Source organism: Syngnathus leptorhynchus, chromosome 9 (assembly GCF_054491065.1).
Source record: "Syngnathus leptorhynchus isolate UIUO chromosome 9, UIUO_Slep, whole genome shotgun sequence".
NCBI classification, from domain to species: domain Eukaryota; kingdom Metazoa; phylum Chordata; class Actinopteri; order Syngnathiformes; family Syngnathidae; genus Syngnathus; species Syngnathus leptorhynchus.
In genome coordinates this window covers 13,201,057-13,224,214 of record NC_141203.1, presented here as the reverse complement: position 1 = coordinate 13,224,214, position 23,158 = coordinate 13,201,057, and the positions used below count along the sequence as shown (strand labels likewise).

Here is a 23,158-nt window from a genome sequence, read left to right as displayed (position 1 = left end):
ACACCACCACAACGTAAGATTTGGACCATTGGTTCCAAATCTCCTGCCATGATTGTTCCACTCAGGCAAAAGTGTCCAGCAGAGACAAATGCAAAATTGTATCCAAATATGTGGCTGGATTTCCTTTGTTGTTTCTTCAGACAGAGCATTCGAGCGAAAGCCTGGAGCACAAATGGCAAGAGGAAGGCTCCAAGTCAAGCTTCAAAGGTTCCACGGCGTTGCTGTTTGAGCTGGAGGACAAAATAGCCCAAGCCGCGGCCGACGTGTACGACGCTCAGACTCAGGTGAGGAAAACGTTGGGCGCACTATTTCTCAACCTTGAGGCTCTTGTTTTGTGTTCCACATTGAGGTGTCCTTCATCGAAAATCGGATCGCCGCTCTCAACCCTGGCGGAATGCCGTTGGAAAAAAGACAAAAGGTGATGACAACTGCGACGCAATAGGTCATTACAGTACAAAAGCAAACATTCAAATGTTACAAAATGAGCCTTCAGGCCACAGCGAGGTTTTTCAAACAACCTTTAACTGACATTCCAATCTTACAGCGGGATTTTTTTTTTCCACCCCCATTAACTCCCCAAATGTTTGCTGTTCTTTGCTTCCATCTACTGGAGGAGCACAACTCATTTTATGTACATCTTCAATTTATTTACCAATTATGAAGAAATAGTGTTCAAGGCAGATTAACAAGACGTTAAATGAATGAAAAATACAAATGAATGCATTTCAAATGGTTTGCTTTAGCATTAGCTTCCTCATATTTTGTCTTTCATCTATCTTCTCTAGTCCGGAGTCCTGCTCGGAACAAGAAGACTTTCCCAATACTTTCCAACAAGTAAGAACCGAGACGCGTACTCGTCTAGAGCGTTTTTGCTTCATTAAAAAACATTTGAACCTCGTTAAACCCTGAGAACAGAATGGAGTGTTGTGAGTTGCATGAACAATGTTGGATGTCGCTTCCTGTTGGATGGAAATGGACATCCAGCTGTACGCTGGCTTTTATGGCGCTACCGCGTCCTGTTAACTTTTTTCCCTGCTTGCGATCGATCATTCCTTTTGTCTCTCCTCTCTGTTCTTGCAGCAAACGAGAATGAAAGAGGATTCATGAGGAGAAGACTAAGCCTGGTGTGACATTTCAAGACAACAATGAACCGTTTTGTGATGTTTGTTTTTAGAAGCAGATCACACCACGGGTCAATGTGTTTGATCCAGAACCGTTTTTGACAATCTCAGCAATGGCCCGATATAAATGACATATTACAGTATGCAAATTGCTACAACATTTTTTCGAATATAGTAAAAACAAAAAAGAAAGGAAGAGAAACAGAAGTGGAGCATATTTTTTTCTGCATTTTAAATGAACACACGAGGTTCATCTAAAACAAGTTAACCCATCTCAAATGCATTTAGTTGTTTGTTTTTCACTTTGCAATCAATTTATGCAATTTTAATGAAACAAATTTGGAGGCATTCCTTGTCTTATTATTCTTGATAGAATTATTCTATTAAAAAAAAATCATTTCATTTTCTCCTAAATCTATTAAGACACATGCAGCTTGTGACTCCATAAAGATGTTACATTATTATAGGCCCCGTGTTCTGCTTTTGCTCTTTGTCCGAACATTACAAGCAGCATCACACAGACAGAAAAACAACAACAGAAGTATCTGAGATATCGTTGTGAGCGCTCAAAAGAATTCCCCAGATGAGGAGGAGGAGGCGGAGATTCAGCTCATCTGGCATTCGTCACATGCGCGGCAGGTTTATACGGCAACAGACAATGTTTGGATGTCACACTCAGCGTGGAATTACTGACTGAACAACGTGACACTACAATTGCCACAGAACACCATTAACTCTCTTCTCTACTATTCCTAACCCGACTACTAAATTCTCCCACAGTTTTGACTACTACGGCTACAACTAGTCGTCGCTTGCTACGATTGACCTGCGACTAACGACTTGTCCATATTTGAAGGCGGGGGTGGAGGGAAACTCAAGTATTCATTGGCGGCCGCAGGACGCTCCTTCCCATGACCTCAGTGAGGTTTACAAGTCTTCTCCAGCTTCTGCACTCCTGCACTCAAAGCGCAGCTGGTACTGGTACTCAGTGAGCCTTATGACGACATATTTACAAATGCACAAATCTCACTAGATGGGATCGTTTCATTATTTTGAATTGTTTTCATTTTGCACTGGATATTCCAGGCCAACCAGGAGATACAGTTGCTCCTATCACTTCTGTTCTACTAGTACAATTTATAAGACTATTACAGCATACCACATACAATTAACTACTACGACTACCATCGCTGTCCTCATTCCACCACAACTACTGCTTGCATAGCCTCCTATTTCTACTTGTTTTTACTTCTTCTCCTTGACCTTCATGCTCGTGGAGGTACAAGTAGTCATAGCTATCCAAAGAATGTGGAGTGTTTGTGTTTGTATCTTTTCAGATAAGTGCCTAGCATGTTAACACAACTATGGAATGCAATAACTCAATTCATCAGACATGCACGTAAACATACCACGTTGTTCAGAATTTGTGTAACGTTCCTTCTTGACACACTTTTGAGCTTGCCTGTGGACTACTGTTATTTTTGCCTGAATCCATCCAGAATTGCACTTGCACAAAATGGCCACTTGAGGTCGTCATTGGCGTGACTCACTTGTGACACTTCAAACACTTGATGTCATATATATTTAAAAAGAAAAACAATCGGGCGTTTATTTAAATAAAAATGCCAATGTTTCATTATCATTATTATTAATAATACGGTTTGGGGGCACTGCTTCTTTAAGAAGAGTATGTCTTATTTTAGAAGTTAATGGCGGCGGACTTTAAAAATAGAATGGGATGTTGCGTTCACATACCGTATGGAATTTTAGAAAACTATTAAGCCTCGCGCACTGATTGTGACGCGCGTGATTCATCTCTCCAAATGAACTGATTCTATTTTTCCATACTGCACTCGGCGGGAGTCTCAAAGTGAAATAGTAACACCCGTCATTCATCGACATGACTCCAACGTCACTGCGTGTTTTTCCAGCGAGTCGTGTCTGGGGTTAGTTGCGTGGCGTTGTCAAACCCTCGATGACTTCGGCATATTCCCACGTTCATTGAAGGCAGCGTTGTTGAGTGACGATTTGAAGTGAAGTTCGTCCCCCGCCCAACACCATCGATGTTTCACTTTCAACTTTCTAACTCATCCTATTGATTTAACGTTGTGGCTTTTAATAGCGCGGGCTTGCGTTGAGTTAATTTTCCGGTAGCGCCGCGTAAAAGGAAAATGCTTACTTTCCCACGTGGGTAGGATGCGAACATTTGAAATGGATACGGCAGCGAGCCGCGCGTAAGATTGGCTGCCGTGCCGTGCCGTCCGGAAAGTCAGGAAGACGCGTGAACAACGGATGTGTGGCCGTGACGACCGCAGACGCGTTTTGTTTCGTGCCCTCGTTTGAAGTTGACGTGTGCTGGGTGATTGGTCTCCGGCTTCCTCTGGCTGTGGGTCGGACACGCACCGGTGGTACCGATCGCGAACTCCCCCACAACCGCGCCGTGCCGTGCTGTGTGTGTTCGAACAGGTCCTCCCGTGGGTTCAAACATGGGCACCCAGGGCACAGGACGCAAAAGAAACAGTAACAAAGAGAGAACCACGGCAGAGGACGATGCCCTCAATCTCATCGCCAGAGACGTGAGTAACTCCGATCTGTCCTTGAAAGAGTGACAAAAGTTCGTTATACCGGTGTTTTTTTCCCCATTGAGAGAAAAACGAATTGTTTTGATTGTCCCAAAGGTGTTTAAAGCACAAAACGAGTCACCAGCGAGCCCATATTGACCCAGGATGTGACTCACAGCAAATATTCTGGTCGTTCGTCATTGTGTATATTTAAAGTTGAATCAGCCAGATATAAAAATAGATTTCTCATTTTGGGTGAAAAACAACCAACTCTTCTTGTTGACCTAACGCAAAATGACCTTCATGTGACTCAGACCTGTCAAGTGAGAAACAACAATTTGTTTAGGGCATCCCTAACGCAAGTTATTGAATATTTCCGCCAGACAAACATCAATTCATGTTGATTAAAAAACAACAACCCATTGTTAAGTTGTAATATGATCTATGCTTGAGATGATGGACATACTTGGTGAAACTGGCCCAGACCAGAAGATTACAGTGCATCCTAGTGAAAACCAACAAATGATTCACCTAACGTCTCCAAATATAATGTCAGTGTGATGAAAATGATGTTGGTGTTAATCGGCAAGACACATGTACTAACTTGCAACCACAACCAGCTGGGAGTAACACAAGACTGCACTTGGCACACTGTTTCTAAACACGTGTTGAATTCAGGTTAGGGCAGGATTTCCCCCCCCCCCCCCCCCCCCCCCCCCACTTTGATCATTTAAATGTGGTGTCATTTGCTCTGCCGCTCAGGAGACAAAGTTGATCATTGTTTGTCATCGTCACCACTGAGCGCAATAGAAATGTGTAGAATGGTGAGATATAATCCAGGTAGTCACAGAATACATCACCAATTGTCTAGTTTCCCTAGCATGCTCGGAAGAGGCCGGCCGCCATTGCTCAAGAGTCTTTTCCTCTCGCCAGGCCGCACAATAGAAATAAATGGAACGGAAAGAATGAGAACCCAGTCAAAAATGTCATTATTCTTTGCTTGCCTAACCAGTTATTCATAACGGCCTTCCGTGCCCAATACAAAGCCACAGAAGAATGCGCAGAAATGCTTGAAAGTCAAGTTGCTCATACAGTATGTGACGAAGCGGTTGGTGGTGGTGGTCCAAGCAAGCACTCTGATGACTTGGCCTAAAGTGTTTAAAAATAGCATGGCCGAAAGATCAGCTGTCGCAACACCCTGCTTTTGGAGGAGGCCAGTGTGGGACACGGACGGCTGTGCCGTGGGGGTGGCAAGTGGCCGCCGCTGGCTGGCTGGCACGGACCAACGGCCAATGCAGTGGAAGAATGAAAAATGTGTCAAGGACCCATGCGGTGGTTTGAAGTGAACATTTTTTGGCTGGGTTTCAATACAAGTCGGAAGGTATGCAAGAAAAATGGGAGCACATTGCCACATCAGCTGCTTCACTTTGAAAAAATAAAAAGAAGATTAAAACGGGCAGGTTGTCCTCACTGGGAAAGCTCAGCGGGGTGTTTGAGGAGTGGATTAGTCTGGTGGGGTTTGGTGGTGAAGATGGCGGCAAAGAAAAACAAGCCAGCCTGTTAATCATTACTGTGAGCGGAGCGGGGACAAGCAAAGTTCATGTCCACCAAGAGCCCACATTGGGTTTTGTCGGTTTGGGGCCAACACGGTTCCATCTGGTCTATTTCCTGACTTGCGCCCCCCCTAAAGCTGCCTGCCAGTACTGTTTCTCCTTAAAAGGATGTGGTCCACTTTGTGTTCACTTCCTCTGGATGACATCATCTCATCAGATTGTTATCGCAAACTGCTTCCTGTTTATTTGGCAACAACATGAGGAAGTGGATGGTGGTCGCTGGAGCTCAGGTGTCCAGCGGAAGGTCTCGGATGAAATAAAAGGTTCTCAAAATGAAGGAAGAAAAATAGTCCAAATCCATATTTAAGTCAGTGACCGTGAAGCTTTATTTGGTGCCGCACGGCACGGCACCTTTGTCTTGACGTTCACCCCGGAGGGTGTGCTCAATTATGTCCCATTTAGTCCATTGAGGGCAATATAAATAGCTGTGACCGAAGAAAAAAAAAAAACGTCTTTTGGCCTAGTTTGGCGAATCCCTCTCAAGGTGGCAGCGATAACAACTCCCAAGAAAAATCGCTCATTACAAAGTGTGACAAATGATTTATACAGCTAAGTTCTTTGTTGAAGTTGTTGAGTTACATTTGGGAAAACGGGTGGGTGGCTACATCCGGCCATAGTCAGCTAACAAAGTGAGTTGACATTTCAAGAAAAGCCACTTCCACGGCCATTTTAGCGCCTGTCCCGACACATTGTACCGCATATTTTCCTTCGTGCCGTACGGGAGCGCCAGCACTTTGCCATTGCTACGCCAGTGAGCGACCGGCTGCCGCCCCCGACTATCAATTGTGCGCTTAAATGATCAGACGCCCACGCTGATAATGCTAATCTCCGCAGCTTTGCTTAGCTTTGACGTGATAGTGGTTGTGTCATTTCACACTTGATGGGGGGGCAGGCCCAACTATTTGGATACAAGCAATCATAAAGTAGATTTTCTGTAAGATGCTCAAAAGTTTGCACTTTGTTTCTGCCTGCTAGCTGTTCCCGTTGCTTGGTCATGCTGAGTGACATGAAGGAAACTCATTAGCCCCTCCTTCTGCACCCCTGCCTGGAGGCAAAACGCAATGTTAGAGGAAGGAAATGCTTACGCATTCTTTCAGCCGCGCGCACACACAAGTCGTGCTCTAAGAGCTCCTTTTAAGGAAAAGGCCCTTGGTTCCATTCATTGGCGAGTAGAGCGATGGCAATGTTCTCTAAACACGACTCGAAATACATCCCATAATTCACTGATTTTTACCGTTTGGAAACAAAATGTCGCAAACAGAAGTAGTACAGACGAGTGGTGAGGTTTTGCTGTGTCAGCGCCTGCCTGTGTATAAATCTAAATGTCCTGATCATAACCATTTCCTTTTCCTCTGTTTTTGTTCCTGTTGCCCTGGCAGGCCGAGGCCCGACTGGCAGCCAAGAGGGCAGCGAGGGCGGAAGCCAGAGAGATCCGCATGCGGGAGCTTGAGAGGCAACAAAAAGAGGTAGACAAAAATACAATGAGCTTTTCTTTGTCTTTTCAAATTGGTTGGGCCTGGGCCAAGTTTTGAACCCGGAACCGACAAACGTCGGTGGCGTTATTTTTTGCGTTCCTCACTTGTTGTTTTTGTGGCCTTTCTTTTCTGGTTTAGCACGTCTGATCTCTACCAAAGGGGCTTTTTTTAGCTCCCTATTATTAGAGTCACGTAATCTCATACATGCAGACAGACCCCTGCCCCCCCACTTGCCGCGACTTAGCTATGAAGCGTTAGCGCCATCAGCGTAACAGGTCCTGAAGTCATATGCACGGGATTACTGACCATTGTTTTGTGTATGTGCGTTAAATCCCTTAACTCGGTTGTAAAGTAGCTTAGCAGGTTGGGCTCTGCGGTCCAAGTTGCAGTGCCGCACTCATTTCGTGTTGTTGACTCGAGCAATGAGGGCCACGGCACGCCGTCCGTCAGGCGTTTGGTAAAGGACCGCTTTCTGCAAAACTGAAGACTTGGACACGACGGCAGATGTCTTGACATTGCTTTCCTGTATCCCGTTTGGATTGAAATTGCGAGCGGTTCTTACCGACCGACCGTTAAACAATGCGGTCTGTCCCGGTGCCCTGATGTCTACAAAAACGGCCGGGCGTCTCCTGGCGGGGAGGAGACTGAGGGCGGCCTTCGGCAGGCGCCCTCGGAGCCCCCCCGTCCAAAAGGCCAGCGCGGTGAGTTCAATAGCGTTTGTACAAACATGATAAGCTGATTGATTGTACGACTCCGTCCATGATTTGGCTTTCGTGAGCCACTTGGCTTTGGAACTAATTGGTGTCCAGACACTGTTAAGCAAAAGCTTTGTCTGGGTTTCTCTTGGGCTTGGTGACCTCGCTCCCTCAGACCCCAAATTGGAGAAACTGCTCGTGTGGATGGAAAATAAAAGACAAAAGCAAAATGATGTCAGGATTTGGGTCCTACCTTAACTACGACATTGATCGGATGGATGTGCCGTTGTGTCCCATCGTTGCACAAATGTCCGACACTGACCTTCGGCACCCAAACGGCTGATCCGGGACAAACGCGCTGTTGAACCGGCAACTCTGCCTCAGTAGCTCATGGGTACAACTTGACCTAACAGAACCGGAGCCAGAACATTGGCTTCACAAGGGCAGTACCGCTATCCAAGCCAGCGTTAATGAGGTCGCCAAGGGGGTAAGCGGCAAATCTGTTCCCCAAAGCGGTCTATCCATTTATTGGGCAAGCGCACAGTACAACAGAGATGCTAGTAAATCTGGATTTAAGTGCCGAGTTACTGGGACGGAAAGGTTGGCAATTAGCACACTGGAGGCATCGCCGAGTGATACGGCAATAAAATGCCGAGGACTCTCATCTTCAAACTGATCAAACGGATCATCGTGACTTTAGTTCCATTCCCCATCTGCAGCCCGGAACGGAAAAAGTGGCTTAGCCTATCTTAGCTTAGTTTAGCTTAGCTTGGCGATCAACTGCCTAAGTAAGCTTGCTCTCACTTGAGAGATTCTGGCTACAAGCCATTTGGAAGCGTCAACAAATTAGCCGCATGGGAGCCAGAGGCCCAATCTTACGGCTGTGTGCATGAAAGTACCTGATGCGTGACAAAGTCCATAATGTGTCACACAGTGATTGGCTGTTGCCTTTCATCCTCCCACCACTATGACGACTATGACACTTTCCCTGAAGGAGTAAGATCGACAGAACAAACTGGCACCGCCCGTTCTGCGTTGTTTGGAACAACAAGGTAGAAAACGGTACGGCGGCACCGTGAGTCGAATTTGTTCCGTGACTGTGTTGGTATCGCTTAACACAGTTTCTTTATGTGAAACAAATCTCCTCAGTTCCATGACCTAACGGATTGTCTGTCCTTGTTCTTCTTTTGTGTGATCTGTCGATGTTGGGCAAAGCATCTTATTGGCGCCACCGACTGCAAGGAACCTAACGTTCCCGACTGCCTCTTGGCTCAGCCTTCACCTGTTACTGGCTGCTTTTTATTCAGTTGCCATTTTCTGACTGGTTTATTTCTGTTTCCGTACTGTTTCTCGCTCTCTCTCTTCTGCCCCGGTTGCTGGTGGTGCGCAGATCTTTCAGGTGCAGAAGGTACGCTTGGTATTCAGTGTGTGGCCAGTAAATCTTGACCACGGTTGAAGTGTTCCATAACTTGCAATTGTTTTTTTTTTTTGATCCTTTAGAAATATTACGGCTTGAATCCTAAAGCAGATGACCGATCAGACAGCAAATGGGGCGATATTGAGCAATGGATGGTAGCGTTTTTTGTCCTGCCGTGCCACTAACTTTTCATTCACTTCCATGCACGATATCGTTTGGAGTGTCCCCCTTTAAAAAAAAAAAAAAAAAAAAACACCTCAAAGGTCGAGGTGGCAGTCCGCCTGAGCATCTGCCCTCTCGCGCCCTCTCGGTATGGGCCCGCATGCCGTTGGTTCGCTGTGTCTAATTTCTCACGTCAGGACTGAGTTTGAATTTCACCAGCAAAGTTGATTTGATTTGACTGCACGCCGATTGTTTGACGACAAGCGCCACTAAAGAAAAGTAACTTTGAGCAACATGTCAAGAGCGCTTGAAGTCCCTGTCAAGTGAAGTCAACTTTCTGAATTCACTTTACAAGGTCCTTCATTTCTGATTAATGAACTGAGTTGTTTGAGGTGAGCTATTACTAATCCTGATGAAAGCAACAAGAACTTGAGTGCTGAGCCCGTCCAGATGATGTGAACTCTTTCAAATGACCTGCGACTCTTCATCCATCTCCTTTTCCCTTCCTTCATCTTTTGCCACCGCCGTGCAGGAGGACAGTGAGCGATACTCGCGACCTTCGCACACGCATACGGTTTGTAGACCACCTGGATTGTGTTGTGGACATCTTGCTGCCGCAAAGTGGCAAAAATCAGAAACTTGGCTGATGATGATGATGGAGCATAATGAATATCCATTGGCAAAAAGTGGTCAGCCCTCCCTTTGAAATGTGTCTCGTTTCTCTCGCAGCTTTCAGATGAGGACGAACGGATGTCTGTGGGGAGCCGAGGCAGCGCCAGGGTCAGTATCAAATCCGTGTCAACACGTTTTCCGATTTCAGCGTGTGGCTATCGTGGAGAATTTCGATTGGCGAAAACACATCGTGCCGATGTTGGTCGGATTGCGCAAGCTTTTTATTGTCTTAAGGAAGCTTTTCTTGCGTCGATGTGATGCCACAAATGTGTCACACGGGAGTGGTTTGAACTCGCAGGTTGCTTTTTCAAAGTTGATGCTTTGGTGTCTCTTGCACAGTCGGATCTTGACGCAGTTTACGGCGCCGGGGTAACGACACGATCATTTGCTGTGCTGTGCTTCATGTTTTTTTTCTTTTAACTGCCTGCCATCGCACGACTTCTGAGCTTGCGAGGCACCAGTGATTAATCTTGACAGTTACTGCTAACTATGAAGAAAGTACTACTGAGTTTCACGTTCCTCTTTTGCACATGTTCACGCCATGTGACTCTGACTTTTTTTTTTTGCTGATTGTGGATATCTCACATTTGGTGGCCTTGTGGTGTTACCCTGACTGCTTAACACCCCCCCCACCCCCTCTCTCTCTCTCTCTCTCACATGCGCTGCATGCCGCTGTGTGTATTTCTGAAAGCTTCTGCTGATCTTTTTTTTCTTTTTTTTTCTTTCTGCCACTCTCAAGGGCTCATCCTTGCTCTCGCATAAGTCCAAGAAAAAGAAGAAACATAAGCACAAAGATAAGGACGTATGTGATTGTCTCGGTAACTCCTGCGGCTTGGCCTAACCTTTGAAAAATGACTTTTGCACTCTTGCCTTGTAGAGGAACGGCCACGATGATGAGCACAGTGTTCTATCCAGCCGGGTTAGTAGTTGTCAAAACTCAAATCATTCCGTTTCAATCACATTTGAGGAAATTGAAGCTTTAACAAAAAACTGTAAGAGTCATTTTGGGGGGCACACTTGAATGTGATGTTTCCCGGCAGGGTTGATACGATAAGATTCACCAAATGTGACCCGTCATCAGGGGCACTTGTTCCTGTTCATTGGCAAAACCAAAAAAATCCTCCAATGATAGAAAATGGTTCCCCGCCCGGGCTTACCGGCGATGTGCTATGTGGGCTCCCTCTCTCAGGCATCGTACGCCGCCTCGTCTGAATTGTACAGCCTCAATGGCCTGTCCGCCGCCGCCACCGCAGGCAGGAACCCGGCCTCGACTGGTTCCTACCAGGTTCGTATGGAACAAAGCTACACAAAAAAAAAGGGCTGCCCTCCACTTGCACTTGTGCAGGGAGACTCTTTAGCCAACATCACACTTGGTCAGCCAGTCATATCGCTTTGGACTTTTTATGGACCGGAGCGTCATTAGCGGCATGGTTCTTAAGCGCCTGATTGAGGGCTTTTCGGCAAACGTTGTGAAACGGAGCGCTTTCTAGAAGATAGAAAATAGAAATGTGTGAATGTGAACATGCTGAATTGAGCGTGAGCAAAAAAAACGCCCTTGTGGTCTCTATCATGTCGCATGAAATCCAGAGCTCCTTATATGAGGACGGGCTCTATTCCGGGTCGCGCCAAGTGTCCGGCTCCAACTCTGGCTCCCATGTAGTAAGTCTTTTTTTCTTTTTTGAGGCATGATGGAATATTTGGTGTGAGCTAATGGAATGATTCTGGCTTGTCATTTAGTGTGTGGAACGGTCGCTTTGGTTTGAGAGCCCTAACAGTGCGAACATTGTGTAACAGATGCTCGCCACTAGCCACAGGTTGGGTTCGCACCCCAAAACATTTGCAAGTAGGCAGAGATTTGTTGTTGACGTGCCATCAAGTTGCTTGCATCTGGTGCTAGGCGTGCGTGTGTCCGTCGTTCTGCTCCGGTAGGAAGCCCTAACGTACGTTTCTTTGGCAGCCTTTAGAGTACCCTAGCTACCGCAGCAGCTCCAACTCCAGAACTTCCAGTCGGGCCAATTCTGCCCGTACCAGCCCAGTGGTGAGCCTTGCCTGCAACTTTCAAAGACTGGAATATTTTCTTGTTGTTGTGGTGTCAAGCCCGTCCGTCCGTCCGTCCTTCCGTCCGTCCGTGGGTGGCTCTTCTAGGACGAGCGCGGTGGCTCTGTGGCCAGTCTGTTGAGAAGCGTTTCCGGTAGCAGGGGACTCCCCAGGGATCTGGCCAATGTTACCATTCCTGATTTTTCAGACGTGAGTCGTCGCCTACCGCGGGTGGCCGATGTTTTTAGTCTGCCGCGTGCTTCCTTTTCATCGTGCACTTAACCCCACAAAGGTCTTTGTCTTGTCTTGGTGAGTTATGTGTCGGACTGAAATCACTGGAATGCAAAGATATTGGAGTGACCGGGGCACCTCCGCCATCAAGTGTGAATTTAACCCAAGTTTTGTTTGCTTCCTATTTCCGCAAATGCACAGGTGTCAAACTCAAAATTGTAAGCAATGTCTCTATTTTGACCATTTGTAATTTTAGTAATGACACAAAGTTGATGCAAACTTTGTCTTGGCGGGCCACATCAAATGAGGTGGCGGGCCCTATCTGGCCCCCGGGCCTTGAGTTTGACACCTATGCGCTAAATGCGTGCGAGTGTGCCAGCCGCTCTGTCACAAAACCCTTTTTAAACCGTGTTTGATGACCCGAATGAAGGATTTGAGTCCGGTTTGTTTCTCGCATGGTTGCGGCCTCCGTGCCGGCCTGACTTTGCTCTCATTGCTTTTCATCTTGCTCCACAGGTAGACGACAGGGATTATTCTGAGAAAGTAAGTGGAACAACAAAACGCTAAGCAGGTTCTCGTGCTAGCTTTTTTTGATTTGCTGGACTCGCGTTTTGCAGGGTTCACGAGCGGCTTCCGCATTAACGGCGACCACTCTCACCTCCCTCGGCGGGAGTTCCTCGCGGAGGGGAAGCGTCGAGAGCGCCCTCACCGTCGATGCGGAAAGTGCCTCGAGAGAAATCAAGGTAGCGCAAGAAAGCATTTGTGTCTAGGCGTCCGCACCTTCTTCCTTCCTGCTTTGCTGCCACTTAATGCTTCTCTTGCTCTTTGCTGCTGCGCTTTTCCCCAGGAAATTCATGAACTGAAGGATCAGATTCAAGATGTGGAGTCCAAGTACAGTCAGAACCTAAAAGAAGTCAAGGTAGAAACCCGAGACTGTTTGCTCCCCGTTTACATGTTGGGAGAAGCCAGAAGACAACTAAAACTCTCGCACATTTTTCAATTCATTTTTTTTCTTTTCTGGCTACTTAAGTAATGCTCTTGTCATCTGTCCCACGTTAGAATGTGTGCTCACTGCATCAATGCTTTCTCTCATTTCTACATTTCTACTTGCACATCTTGCGGAACTTTACAGACGGAGGAAGATGTCTGAATTTCTTTTCTTTTTTTCTACAGGAGGCGTTAGCAGAGGTGGAGGAGAAGTACCGCAAGGCCATGGTGTCCAACGCCCAGCTGGACAATGAAAAAAACAACCTGATGTACCAAGTGGACACGCTCAAAGACTCGCTGATGGAACTGGAGGAACTCCTGTGTGAGTCAAGGCGGCAGTTCGAGGACAAGCTCAAGGTACGGCGCCCGCGACTGTGGACGGCACTTTTTCCCCACGGGGTACATTGAAATTCGATTTCTCTTTTGTGACTGCAGGATTTCGAACATGAGAAGCACGCCCACAGTGTGCTTCAGTTCCAGTTCAACGACATGAAGGAGACGCTGAAACAAAGCGAGGAGCTGCTAAATGTGAGCGTCGACTCGAGTCAACGCGGAAGCGGCTGGAAACTTGCATGCCGGGATTTCGTCTCACGCACATTTTCCTTTCCCCACGTCACCTCTGCTTCCATCTCCTTTGCTCTTCTTTCTTCTCTGGCCACTGTAGGAGATTCGCCAGTTACGTTTGAAGCAGGAGAGTTTTGCTAGGGAAATAGCTGATCTCCAAGAAACAGTGGAGTGGAAGGATAAGAAAATTGGGGTACGGCCCGATTGTGTATTTGTGTCATCTTCTCGGGCCGCCGGCATGACGTCTTGTCTTTCGCTTTCCTCTCCGTTGTCAACTGCAAATGTGCTCAGGCCTTAGAGCGACAGAAAGAATACACGGACGCGATCCGAACCGAGCGAGACGATCTCAGAGAAGAGGTGGTGAAGCTGAAAGATATTCTAAAGGTACTCGGGTTGCTCTTTGACCTTTCCGAGCGACTGACTGCGGTCGGCCGGGCTTCGTCTTTTAAGTGTCAAGTATGCTTGCTGGAAATTGAACGGGAAGTTTTGCTTTTGGCCAAATTCCAGAGCTTGCACTAGGAAATTGGAATGAATCGCCAATTAAAGGATTGTTAAGTGCGTTGACTTTTGCATCAGACAAAATTGAAAGCTATGTGAAGCTTGTGACTGTTTTTCCCAGAAACACGGAATAGTGCTGGGCCCCGACCTGAGCGTCAACGGCGACGCCAACGAGGCGGACGCGGCCACCAGCGGCGATGGCGCTTCGCCGAGCTCCCCGGCGGAGGGGAGCAGCGTGCTTGGTAAAACAAATCGTCTTTGCTCTCTTGCATGGCTTTCCAACAACCCGACCAAAGATGTTACTTTCCAAAATGTACAATTGAAGTAGGCCAAGTGTGCTTTTGGACTAACATCTTGAGTTTTCATGCTCCCTCTCTGATTTGTCTGGTCGATCTTAAAGAGGAACCAACCACACACGGCCACTATGAGTTGCTCAATCAGACCTTTTAGCTCTTTAAATGACATTGATTAGATACTGTGAAGTATGGGCAGTATTCACTGGAATAAGTCAAGCCTTCTAAAAGTGTGTGTAGTTCCTCTTCAAGTGACATGCTTGGGAAAAGGCACTTTAATCCTTTAGAAAATCTTTTTCCCCGTCGTACGTCCAAATGGATATCCTTGGTGCTTCTCGTCACAATCTCAATGGCACTGTCTTCTCCCTGCCTGCCTTCTTCTACACGTCTTGTGCTCCTCCTCTGAATCAAGCAGGTTCTTAGCTTTGTCTTCTGCCGCCGCGCTCCTGCTGGAGGTTTCTCTTGAAAAACGCTGTCTTCGTATCAAAGTATGCTCTCCGTGATTTCTCAGGAAGCTCAGACGACTCTCGGTTGAGAAGTAGAGGAAAGGAAGCGGTGGAGCAAGAAGAGCGCCGACAAGTGTTTGAGGAAGGCCAGACGAGTCAGCCGAGCGCTGCCGATAGGCTCTCCTCGGACACTTATGAGGCGTCCGGGTCCGTGAAAGAAAACCACAGCGGCCTTCGCCCGCCGGGCTTGCCGATGGCAAACGCCGTCGTTCAAGAAAATGACGCGACGGGTCAAACAGTTACACGAGCCAACTCGGATTTAGAGGAGACACACGCAGTAATAAAAGGTCATTTGGTCGAAATAGAAGCTGTCCAAGAATTGTGCCCCCAAGATCAAATAAGTTGCCCACTAGGCGCGAATGAGTCCGAATCAAGTCACCAAGAACAAATCAAAGATTCTGAATCGTGCCCCCATCTGGGGCTTATTCCTGAAGAGATGGGAGACGTCATAGCTTCTGAGGAAAATTCCCCATCGTGTCCTATAGATAGTGAAGACGCTGAACCGTGTCCCCGTGTGCAAGGCGTTGGAGAAACTCAATTTGGTCTCCAAACGGATTTGCAACCATCCCCTCAAGAAAATATTCCACAATCTAAATCCTATCAAGTAGAAGATGTCCAAACATCTCCCCATGGAGATGTGAAAGATTTTGAATCAAACATTCAAGAGCCAGAATGGTGCCCCCAAGTAGATGTCAAAAGTTCTGAATCGTGTCCCCAAGTGGAAGATGCGAAGGTTGACGGCGGACAAGAAGACGGAAATAATTCTGAATCGTGTTCCCAAGTACAGGTCGCCCAAGATTCGCAATCTGGTCCGCGAGTCGCCGATCCCGAGTCCATCGCTGAACTGCAGCAGGAAACTGCTGACCCAAGCAGCGATGACGCAGAAACAAATGTCACCAAGCCTGCCGGTAAGAGCGCAGAAGTCCGTGGGAAAAAGAAAAAAAAGAAGAGGAGAGGCAAAAGGAAAGGAGCTGAGGAACTAAGTCATCAAAGGGACAACAAGGGAGGAAATGTGGCTACGGAGCTCCAGACAGAAGGCGCAGGAGCACCATTAGCAAACGCAGACTCTGCTCACGTCATCCAGTGCCTTCAAGAAGCCACTCAGCAGGCGGAGCCCGCAAACATTCACCATCTCCAAGAAAGCCAGATGGAGCAAATGCAAAACAGTCAACATTTGGAAACGGGAGAAATAGTAACAACGCAAGCGCCAAAAGAAAGTTTGGATTCCGCCCAAGCGCAGGAAGGATCAGATCCTATCACGGAATCTGAAAGTCCTGACAAAGACGCCGTTTTAGTTGACACCACGAGCGTTTCAGGTCCAGGCGAAACGACTTTTGTCCATAATGAAGGTGAAACAAGTTGTCCAACTCTCAACGATAATAAAGAAGACTCCATAGCAGAGTTCGAAAGCTGCGATGAAGCAGCCTCAGAAAGTCACAATCGGGTGTCCGTGACGTCTCCCTATGACATCGGCGACTCGTCGCCGTCGTCTGCGCTACGACCCGATCGCCTCACGGAGGTTGTTTTCAAACAGCAAACGTTTACAAACCAAGAGGAGGAGGAGAGCTTGAAAAGGGACAATGACGACTTGCTCACTTTTGTCCAGCCGGAGAAATCCTCGCATGACCTTGACGTGGAGGAGACTCGAGCCGGACTCGTTGCCGACGGACAGACTTTGCTTTGCGAAGATCCTTTTGTTGACGCTGCCTTGGACACGCTGGAGTCCCAGAAAGTGAGCGATCAAGTCACCAATGAAAACCTAGCTGCTGCAGAGGAGCATGAAAGCATGAAAGGTGACCATCAAGTCACCGATCTCCGCGCCTACCAGAAAGACATTGTGGAGGATGTCGACCATGAAGATGACAAAGCACACTCCTTTGATTTTGACGACATGGACCTGGACGCCGCCGTGAAGATGGAGACGCTGGAAAATCCTGAGCGGCGGCGAGTTGAGGTGGGAGATGAGCTCCAAACCGACAAGAACGGGAAGGATAGCGAGGCAGTCCCACCGGAGCAGACGGACGTTGAGATGGCTGTGGAAGTCCTGCCAGATGAATGCAGTCAGAATAAGAATAATAATAGCAATACTGAAACGCCAAACGTATTGATCAATGTACATTTCGACAACATGAGTGAAGAAAGCCACGGGAAGGACGACCAGCCTTCCGACGCTGGACTTCCACAAACCACGGGCGAAGACCAAATCCCAGCTCAGGCCGCGCCGTTAGCGGTAGATAGCATTGAGAATGCCCAAGATGCAAGCGCCACCCCTAGCAACATCGAGACGCCCGTCTCTGGAAAAGACGGCAAGAAAAATGGAAAGAAGGGAAAAAGCAAGGGCAAAGATGACTGCAAGATGACTTAGAGCTTACCTTTCAAAATGACTCTCTGGTGTGATAGGCAGTTTTTATTTTTTACCTGATTGGATTGATGCTTTAGAATAGACGTCATGAGCTTTATTATTATTTTGTATGTGCCAAAAAGCAATGAGAATGAAATTTGCAAGCTTTTTCAACAATGCTGTTGATGTTTTGGGGTCCCCCCCCCTCTATTTAAGGAACTTGTTCAGCTCTTTGTGTTGAAGTTAATTCATACAAAGTGGAGAAAAAGCATTTTTTAAAATGAAACATGCTTGTCGATCCAGGCTGTATATTTCACCCACGGCAAGTAGTGGAAGTGTTCAAGGTCAGGGGTCGAGATGGGATTGGGTTGGGGTTAGGATGGCGGCATGCACATAACAATGCATGGCGCTTTTTGTTGCACTTACTGAGTGTGGTCCATCCACAATAAAAAAATATGAACCAAAAAAAGAAAAATGCACTCATGTCATAGTTGTGAAACATTTCATTGTCCACAGCCTGTTTGCAATTTTCAAATTTACATTCATAGTTTTTGGCAGCCTATCTTGATATTAGTAAAAAATAGTATAACAAAGCAATATAATTACTACTTTAGCGCCGTCTGGTGGACGCATAGTGTTGATGTTCCATTTACTTGGCTTGTATTTCCTTCCATGTAATAATATTTCAATGCCAAAAAGTGAGTTTACCTTCTACTGTTTGTGTAAAGTTCTCATATTTGCCCATGTGTGATGTTCTCTTTTGTGGATGGATTTTGCCATGGGGAGTGTGTTGTTGTTTTTTTTGCAAGTGTGCTGTAGTTGCAACCTGTGGCGTGTGGCCTTCTCTCCTGAGTTTGTATGCATGTTAAGCGAGCTCCCTCCCTCCCTCCCTCACGCTCTGCTCCGTCAACCCCTCCCTCCATGGATGCCTGCACTTTTTTGCATGCATCTGCCTCCCAACCAAGCTCCCACACCGCATCTTTGGCCCCGCCCACTCATGGTATGTTCACTTAGTTATTTTATTTCTCCTTGTGCAGTTCTGATATGTAGTCATGTTGATCTTGGCACATCCCTGATATTCTTTGTGGCTTGCTGCGATTTGCTGCAAAAATGTTTTTTTTTTTTTTCAGAGATTCGTCTCAGGAAACTCGTGGATGAGCGGGAAAAAATGATAGAGCAGGTAAGTCATTGATGGTTTTTTTCCTCCAAGAATATGGATTTAATGCATTTCTAGATCAGCAATTCTTACCCATTTACAGTACAGTAAAATGAAATTCTTATAACCCCCCCCCCCTCTTGCTATGTTTTCAGATCAAGACGCTAAAAGCTCAAGTGGACCAGAAAAATGGCACTGGTGGCAGTTTGAGTGCAGAGGGTGAACCTTTGGAAAACGGAAGCGATCCCAACATCGTTGAGCTGCAGAGTAAGCACGCACAGCAATCCATGTTTCAGCCGCCATTGACTAATATTTGGGTGTTGGTTCATTCAATCAGGAGATTCCAGCAGGCTAATAAGCGACATGAAGTTCAAGCTAGTTAAGGCAGAGCAAGAAGTGACTGCACTGGAACAAAACGTGAGATCACAAACATGAAAACAGAAAGGAAATGGGTTTTATTATACAGCGTATTTCCTTCATCATTGCGGCAGGTGAGCAGACTTGAGAGTCAGGTGAGCCGCTACAAGTCAGCGTCCGAAAATGCAGAAAAGGTGGAAGATGATCTCAAAGCGGAAAAGAGGAAGCTGCAGCGAGAGGTACGCCCTTTATTGCGCTCGTTGAGCTTGAAATACTTCCTCTTTTTTTTTTTTTTACGATGGTTCGAATTTACAGTGGCAAACAAACTATTGAAAAGCCTCCATGTAGCTAACTTAAGCATCTGCCCACTTTGGCTGTCTCAGTTGCGGTCGGCACTGGACAAGGTGGACGAGCTGGAGTCCAACAACAGCCACCTCAATAAGCGGCTGGAGAAGATGAAGTCCAGCCGCGGCATGGCCCAGACGCCGTAGCCCAAACCGTACTCCTCATGCGCCCGCCAGCTCTCGTTGAGTCTGGTAAGAAAGCGGGAAGTCGCTTTGAGCGGAAGGAAGCTCCACATGAGCGCCGACGCGCATCCAAGGCTCTCTGCTCTCCTCGCCTTTGGTTTACCGTAGCGTCGCTGTCAACATTTTGGGAACGCCAACGAGTGAGCGTGTGCTTTCTGTGTGTCTTTGTAAATCAAAGTGCACATCTGAGTGTTTTTGCCATTTTTTGTTGTTGTTGCTCACTTTGCATTTCAACGCCAAAGTATTTAGATGATACTGATGAAATGTGACATCCGGGACTCAAAGCGGTGAAGACGTCAAAGACACTGAGGGAAATGCTGCTTCACTGTTTACCAAAAAAAAAAAAGCTTAAATTATGAATGTGTCAAACAAACAAAAGTTATCTTTGTGCAATAAAGTGTCCAAACTTTTGCTGCAATTTTGCCACTGCCTATGATGTTTTTTGTTTTTTTTAGGGCCTGAAATGTTTGTGCTTTAATGGCGTGAAATCACTCCAAGTCCACCTGTGGGCTTAACGGGCATTGGCACAAGGTTCGCTCACGGATTCGCTGAATCATGCGGCGGCCGTAAAAGTCAGCGTACTCTAACGGCAGTTCGTCGAGGCAGCGCAACGCCCTCTCGAGGCCTTGAAGGGCTCGACTCGCGGCCACGGGGTCTTTGTTGCCGTACGGGTCCTTTTTGTCGTAGCTGTCGGCGGGTAGCTGGCGCCAGAAGACGTTGACGCCCACGCCGAACTGCAGCGCCAGGGTGTTGTGGAACCACAAGGCTGCCAAACGTACACAAATCTCATTTTTTTGCCAGCTTACCCGCAAGCGCTGACGGACAAGAACGCAGAAGGTGTTTTACCAGGAATGAAAAGCAGATCACCAGGCTCCAGCACGCATTCGTATCGCACAGCTTTCACAAACTCGGGATACAAGTTCACATCGGGCGAGTCAATTTCCAAGACTTGGGATTTGTCACCTAAACGAAGCGCAGATTTAAAAAAAACAGATCCACCACCAAACCAAAATTTCACCCATGACCCACTTACCTGTCAAATAGAGGTGCAATGCATCCCGGGGGCTGTAGAGGACAACTCTCTTCCTTCCCGTCACCTGAGCCAGAAGGTTATCCATCACCTGGAGAGTGCGAGGCTTGAATGTTAAACAACAAGGGGAAATTTCCCCTTGCGGCTTTTGCACTCACGTCGTAGTGTGTCCACAGCTGCAGATGGCGAGAGCTGATGCGGAAGACGCTGGAAAAGAACTGACCAGGATCAAAGAAGTTGGGGATGTGAAAGTCCTCCGCTAGCTCGGGGAACTGTTTATGCAGGTCAGCTGGCTCCTGAGGAAAACACGACAAAGGCAGAATGCAGCAAGTTGCTACATGACACCTAACAGAAGCACAACAAGTCTTTCTTTTCGTACCTTTCGAACATCTTCTCCCAGGGACCGAAGGTAATAGCTCTCGTCCTGAAATGAGATTTCAAATGTCATAAAGTGTCTTTTTATCGTCATGTCCAGCGCGTATCCAGACGTACCTCACACAAGAAGAAATCTGTATGTTTCTCCTCAGACGTTCTTTTCACAAAGTCATGGAACGGAAGAGTCCTGTCCCCCACCACGAGGCGTGTTGACCAATGTGTTTGAATCGCTGCTTTGAAGTGAAGATGAGCTCACCTGTATACAAAGTTTTTTTGAAGGAAGTTCATCTGTGGTAAGCTGGAGACATGGATCTTCACTTCCTTGTCACCTCCCTTCTGGGCAAGATACTCCACAGTCCACTTGTCCACGCAGGGACCCAAAGACACTCCTCGCAACACAGCAGGAATACGCTGGGGTGGGGAAGGGAGGGTGTTCAAATGCGAACACGGTACAACGGTAATGTTTATTCTGAAAGGTAAAGTACGATTGTGGCTGGCGGACATAAATGAGTCAAAAACTGAAACCCCACAGTTTATTCAGGTACTACACCAGTTGATGTACAGGCTGAGTGAAGTTGAAAACATCACCTTTGGATATATTTGTCGGAGAAAAACATCCCTGTCCACCTCTGTAAACACCGGAACAGATATTTTCATCTGAGTCGCCATTTAAACATCAACTGGAACATAAATGCCATGTACATGACAGGACAGTGTTTTGTGTAACATTCACAGTAATCCGCCGGCAACAACAGTTGTTCCGGTACAAAACGGTCTTAATAGTGAACTCTAAAATATGAATCAAAGTTTTACATTTTGGGTTCAGGGTAGACTTAAAAAATAGGAATTATAAACATAACTATAGTTTATAGATTTTTAAAAAAAATGACAAGTGCTTGAGCGATGACAGCCGAACGGTACAAAGTGACGGACCGGAAATCCGTTGGAACAAGATGGCGCTCTTCACGTTAAGAAATTGTTCAAAATTGGCGTCGCTACGCGGTTTCACTCGCGTTACAACCCACGAAAGCGTTCACTTAAAACGGTGTATAAAATCCCAGATATGTGTCCTTTGTCCCGCCGGGGTCGGGGAAGTGGTGGCGCTGCGGGCGTACAGCTCCGACCGCGGCGAACCAAAACCCAGCCAGAAGGTGGTAGTCGTCGGCATCCCGAATCCCTTCATTTGGCTTCGGACGCGGGTCTACTACTTCCTCATCAGAGCTTACTTTGATTCCGAGTTCAACATAGAAGAGTTTACGGAAGGCGCTAAACAGGTTTGTTGGATTTGTAGAAGTGCACTTCGCCCCTCTTGGTGTGTGGACCATTTGTAAACACAGCCCACCCAATATGTGGTTTGAATTGATTGGACCTGATTAAATAGCTCGAATGATGATGTTAGTCTAAGTTGTAAAGCGTAAGCCAAAAAGAGGATGATGGTTTACATTGATGACGAGTCATATTCCGCCATCTGGAAGTCCCTTCCAAATGACAAGCAAAGGCATTTGCCTGTGTGCTTTGTGTCTTCAGGCTTTCTGCCATGTTTCCAAGCTGCTGTCACAGTGTCAGTTTGCAGCTCTCGAGGGGCTGGTGGCCGGTGACGTAAGTACACGTTGCCAAGCCGGCGGGTGACCTGTCAAGTCAGCAGCACATCTTGCTCGATGGCTCGCCCACCAGTCAAAACATTTTTCACCCTTTGAAGAATTTCTGGCTTACATCGCTCTCTTTTTGCATTTTTGGCTCAGTTAATCGGAAAGCTGGAGGAAAAGTGCAGCCTTCTGCCGCCGAGCCACAAGACGGCACTGTCTGCCCGGCCCGACGAGCTCATGTACAGCACGCCGGGGGACGTGGGAATCTACTACGATGACACGGGTCAGTTTTGATGTCCCTAAATTAAGAAATCAACCACTGCTATATTCCCCAAATTCAACTTTAGAAAGACTTGAGTAATATATTGTCAGTGTTGTCCACCAGGGAGAAGGTTTGTGAGTATTTTGATGCGTTTCTGGTACCTGACCGGCGCGCATCTGCCCGAAGACACTCTGGAGGGAACTCGCGTCTTCCAGGTGGCCATTGGTGCAGAGCGGGAGCCGGAGAGCAAGAGGCTGCTTACCGCTAACTATGAGTGAGTGTTAACTGCACATTCCACCTGCCCGCCTGTGTTCTTTTCAAATCTGCATTGAATTCTGCATCATTTTTTTCCCTCCGCTATTAACAGATTTCAAAGGGAGTTTACTAAAGGGGTGGCACCGGACTGGACCATTACACGGATAGAGCACTCCAAGCTTTTAGACTGAGGCACAATTAAAAAAAAAATCATAATAATCCTGTGATAAGTGCCCCAAAACATGAACTTGAATGAATGAATCCACAAGATACTGTCTGCAAGATTTCAGAACCCAACTGAGATGATGTTCCCCGAGGGTTTGTCTTTGTAGTTTCCACTTATAAAATGAATTTTGTTCATTTCACCTTCAAGAAGTGTATGTGTCTTGTTGCCACAGAGTCAAGTTTATTTATACAGCCCTTAATTACAGAAACGT

General features: G+C 46.9%; 4 protein-coding genes across 23 annotated transcripts in view; 3 read left to right on the top strand and 1 right to left on the bottom strand.

Annotated features, from left to right (window-relative positions):
* The window catches only part of mlphb (melanophilin b), a 58,726-nt gene extending 57,240 nt beyond the window's left edge, over window positions 1–1,486 (top strand). For 4 of the 6 annotated variants that reach the window (XM_085919811.1, XM_085919808.1, XM_085919810.1 and 1 more), the window contains 3 exons: window positions 141–418; window positions 786–834; window positions 1,081–1,486. In XM_085919811.1, the coding sequence (XP_085775937.1) occupies window positions 141–418; window positions 786–834; window positions 1,081–1,107 (354 nt within the window). In that variant the 3' untranslated portion in view covers window positions 1,108–1,486. The remainder of the gene's footprint in view (window positions 1–140; window positions 419–785; window positions 835–1,080) is intronic. The other 2 variants (XM_085919814.1, XM_085919813.1) reach the window with 1 other exon arrangement.
* Window positions 1,487–3,026: 1,540 nt separating this feature from the next.
* On the top strand, window positions 3,027–19,641 carry lrrfip1a (leucine rich repeat (in FLII) interacting protein 1a). Of its 14 annotated transcripts, XM_085919801.1 has the most exons (25): window positions 3,486–3,697; window positions 6,675–6,761; window positions 8,856–8,873; window positions 8,966–9,037; window positions 9,577–9,618; window positions 9,774–9,824; window positions 10,456–10,518; window positions 10,594–10,692; window positions 10,906–11,001; window positions 11,304–11,375; window positions 11,674–11,754; window positions 11,862–11,963; window positions 12,501–12,527; window positions 12,602–12,727; window positions 12,832–12,903; window positions 13,158–13,328; window positions 13,407–13,499; window positions 13,636–13,728; window positions 13,827–13,919; window positions 14,155–14,275; window positions 18,304–18,353; window positions 18,485–18,596; window positions 18,667–18,746; window positions 18,821–18,925; window positions 19,070–19,641. In XM_085919801.1, the coding sequence occupies exons 1-25, from the start codon at window positions 3,608–3,610 to the stop codon at window positions 19,175–19,177; spliced, it is 2,124 nt and encodes a 707-aa protein (XP_085775927.1). In that variant the 5' UTR covers window positions 3,486–3,607; the 3' UTR covers window positions 19,178–19,641. The 14 variants fall into 14 exon arrangements, with proteins under 14 accessions (XP_085775925.1, XP_085775926.1, XP_085775916.1 ...); XM_085919799.1 differs by lacking the exons at window positions 8,856–8,873; window positions 8,966–9,037; window positions 9,577–9,618 and adding an exon at window positions 10,056–10,085 and having other exon boundaries at window positions 3,027–3,697; window positions 10,594–10,635; window positions 19,070–19,639; XM_085919800.1 differs by lacking the exons at window positions 18,304–18,353; window positions 18,485–18,596; window positions 18,667–18,746; window positions 18,821–18,925; window positions 19,070–19,641 and adding exons at window positions 10,056–10,085; window positions 14,838–18,052 and having other exon boundaries at window positions 3,045–3,697; window positions 10,594–10,635.
* Window positions 18,531–21,959, bottom strand: tyw5 (tRNA-yW synthesizing protein 5). 2 transcript variants are annotated; one of them, XM_085919816.1, is made up of 8 exons: window positions 21,207–21,959; window positions 20,875–21,029; window positions 20,736–20,805; window positions 20,623–20,667; window positions 20,402–20,539; window positions 20,247–20,334; window positions 20,060–20,176; window positions 18,531–19,979 (listed from the first exon to the last, which is right to left on the bottom strand). In XM_085919816.1, exons 1-8 carry the CDS (start codon window positions 21,285–21,287, stop codon window positions 19,702–19,704), a joined length of 972 nt encoding a protein of 323 aa, XP_085775942.1. In that variant the 5' UTR covers window positions 21,288–21,959; the 3' UTR covers window positions 18,531–19,701. The 2 variants fall into 2 exon arrangements, with proteins under 2 accessions (XP_085775942.1, XP_085775941.1); XM_085919815.1 differs by having other exon boundaries at window positions 20,875–21,956.
* On the top strand, window positions 21,533–23,096 carry maip1 (matrix AAA peptidase interacting protein 1). Its single transcript, XM_085919817.1, has 5 exons — window positions 21,533–21,892; window positions 22,146–22,217; window positions 22,361–22,487; window positions 22,590–22,740; window positions 22,834–23,096. The coding sequence occupies exons 1-5, from the start codon at window positions 21,572–21,574 to the stop codon at window positions 22,910–22,912; spliced, it is 750 nt and encodes a 249-aa protein (XP_085775943.1). The 5' UTR covers window positions 21,533–21,571; the 3' UTR covers window positions 22,913–23,096.
* Window positions 23,097–23,158: the final 62 nt, after the last annotated feature.

Excerpts from the sequence above, each read along its gene's own strand:
- lrrfip1a (XM_085919800.1), top strand. The coding sequence starts at position 3,608 with ATGGGCACCCAGGGCACAGGACGCAAAAGAAACAGTAACAAAGAGAGA. Across the intron at positions 9,038-9,576 it reads GCGATATTGAGCAATGGATG|GAGGACAGTGAGCGATACTC; the intron begins GTAGCGTTTTTT and ends ACCGCCGTGCAG. Across the intron at positions 11,376-11,673 it reads CCAACTCTGGCTCCCATGTA|CCTTTAGAGTACCCTAGCTA; the intron begins GTAAGTCTTTTT and ends TTTCTTTGGCAG.
- tyw5 (XM_085919815.1), bottom strand. The coding sequence starts at position 21,122 with ATGTCCGCCAGCCACAATCGTACTTTACCTTTCAGAATAAACATTACC. Across the intron at positions 20,668-20,735 it reads CAGATTTCTTCTTGTGTGAG|GACGAGAGCTATTACCTTCG; the intron begins GTACGTCTGGAT and ends ATCTCATTTCAG. Across the intron at positions 20,177-20,246 it reads ATTGCACCTCTATTTGACAG|GTGACAAATCCCAAGTCTTG; the intron begins GTAAGTGGGTCA and ends CGCTTCGTTTAG.
- maip1 (XM_085919817.1), top strand. The coding sequence starts at position 21,572 with ATGGCGCTCTTCACGTTAAGAAATTGTTCAAAATTGGCGTCGCTACGC. Across the intron at positions 21,893-22,145 it reads TTACGGAAGGCGCTAAACAG|GCTTTCTGCCATGTTTCCAA; the intron begins GTTTGTTGGATT and ends TTGTGTCTTCAG. Across the intron at positions 22,218-22,360 it reads AGGGGCTGGTGGCCGGTGAC|TTAATCGGAAAGCTGGAGGA; the intron begins GTAAGTACACGT and ends TTTTTGGCTCAG.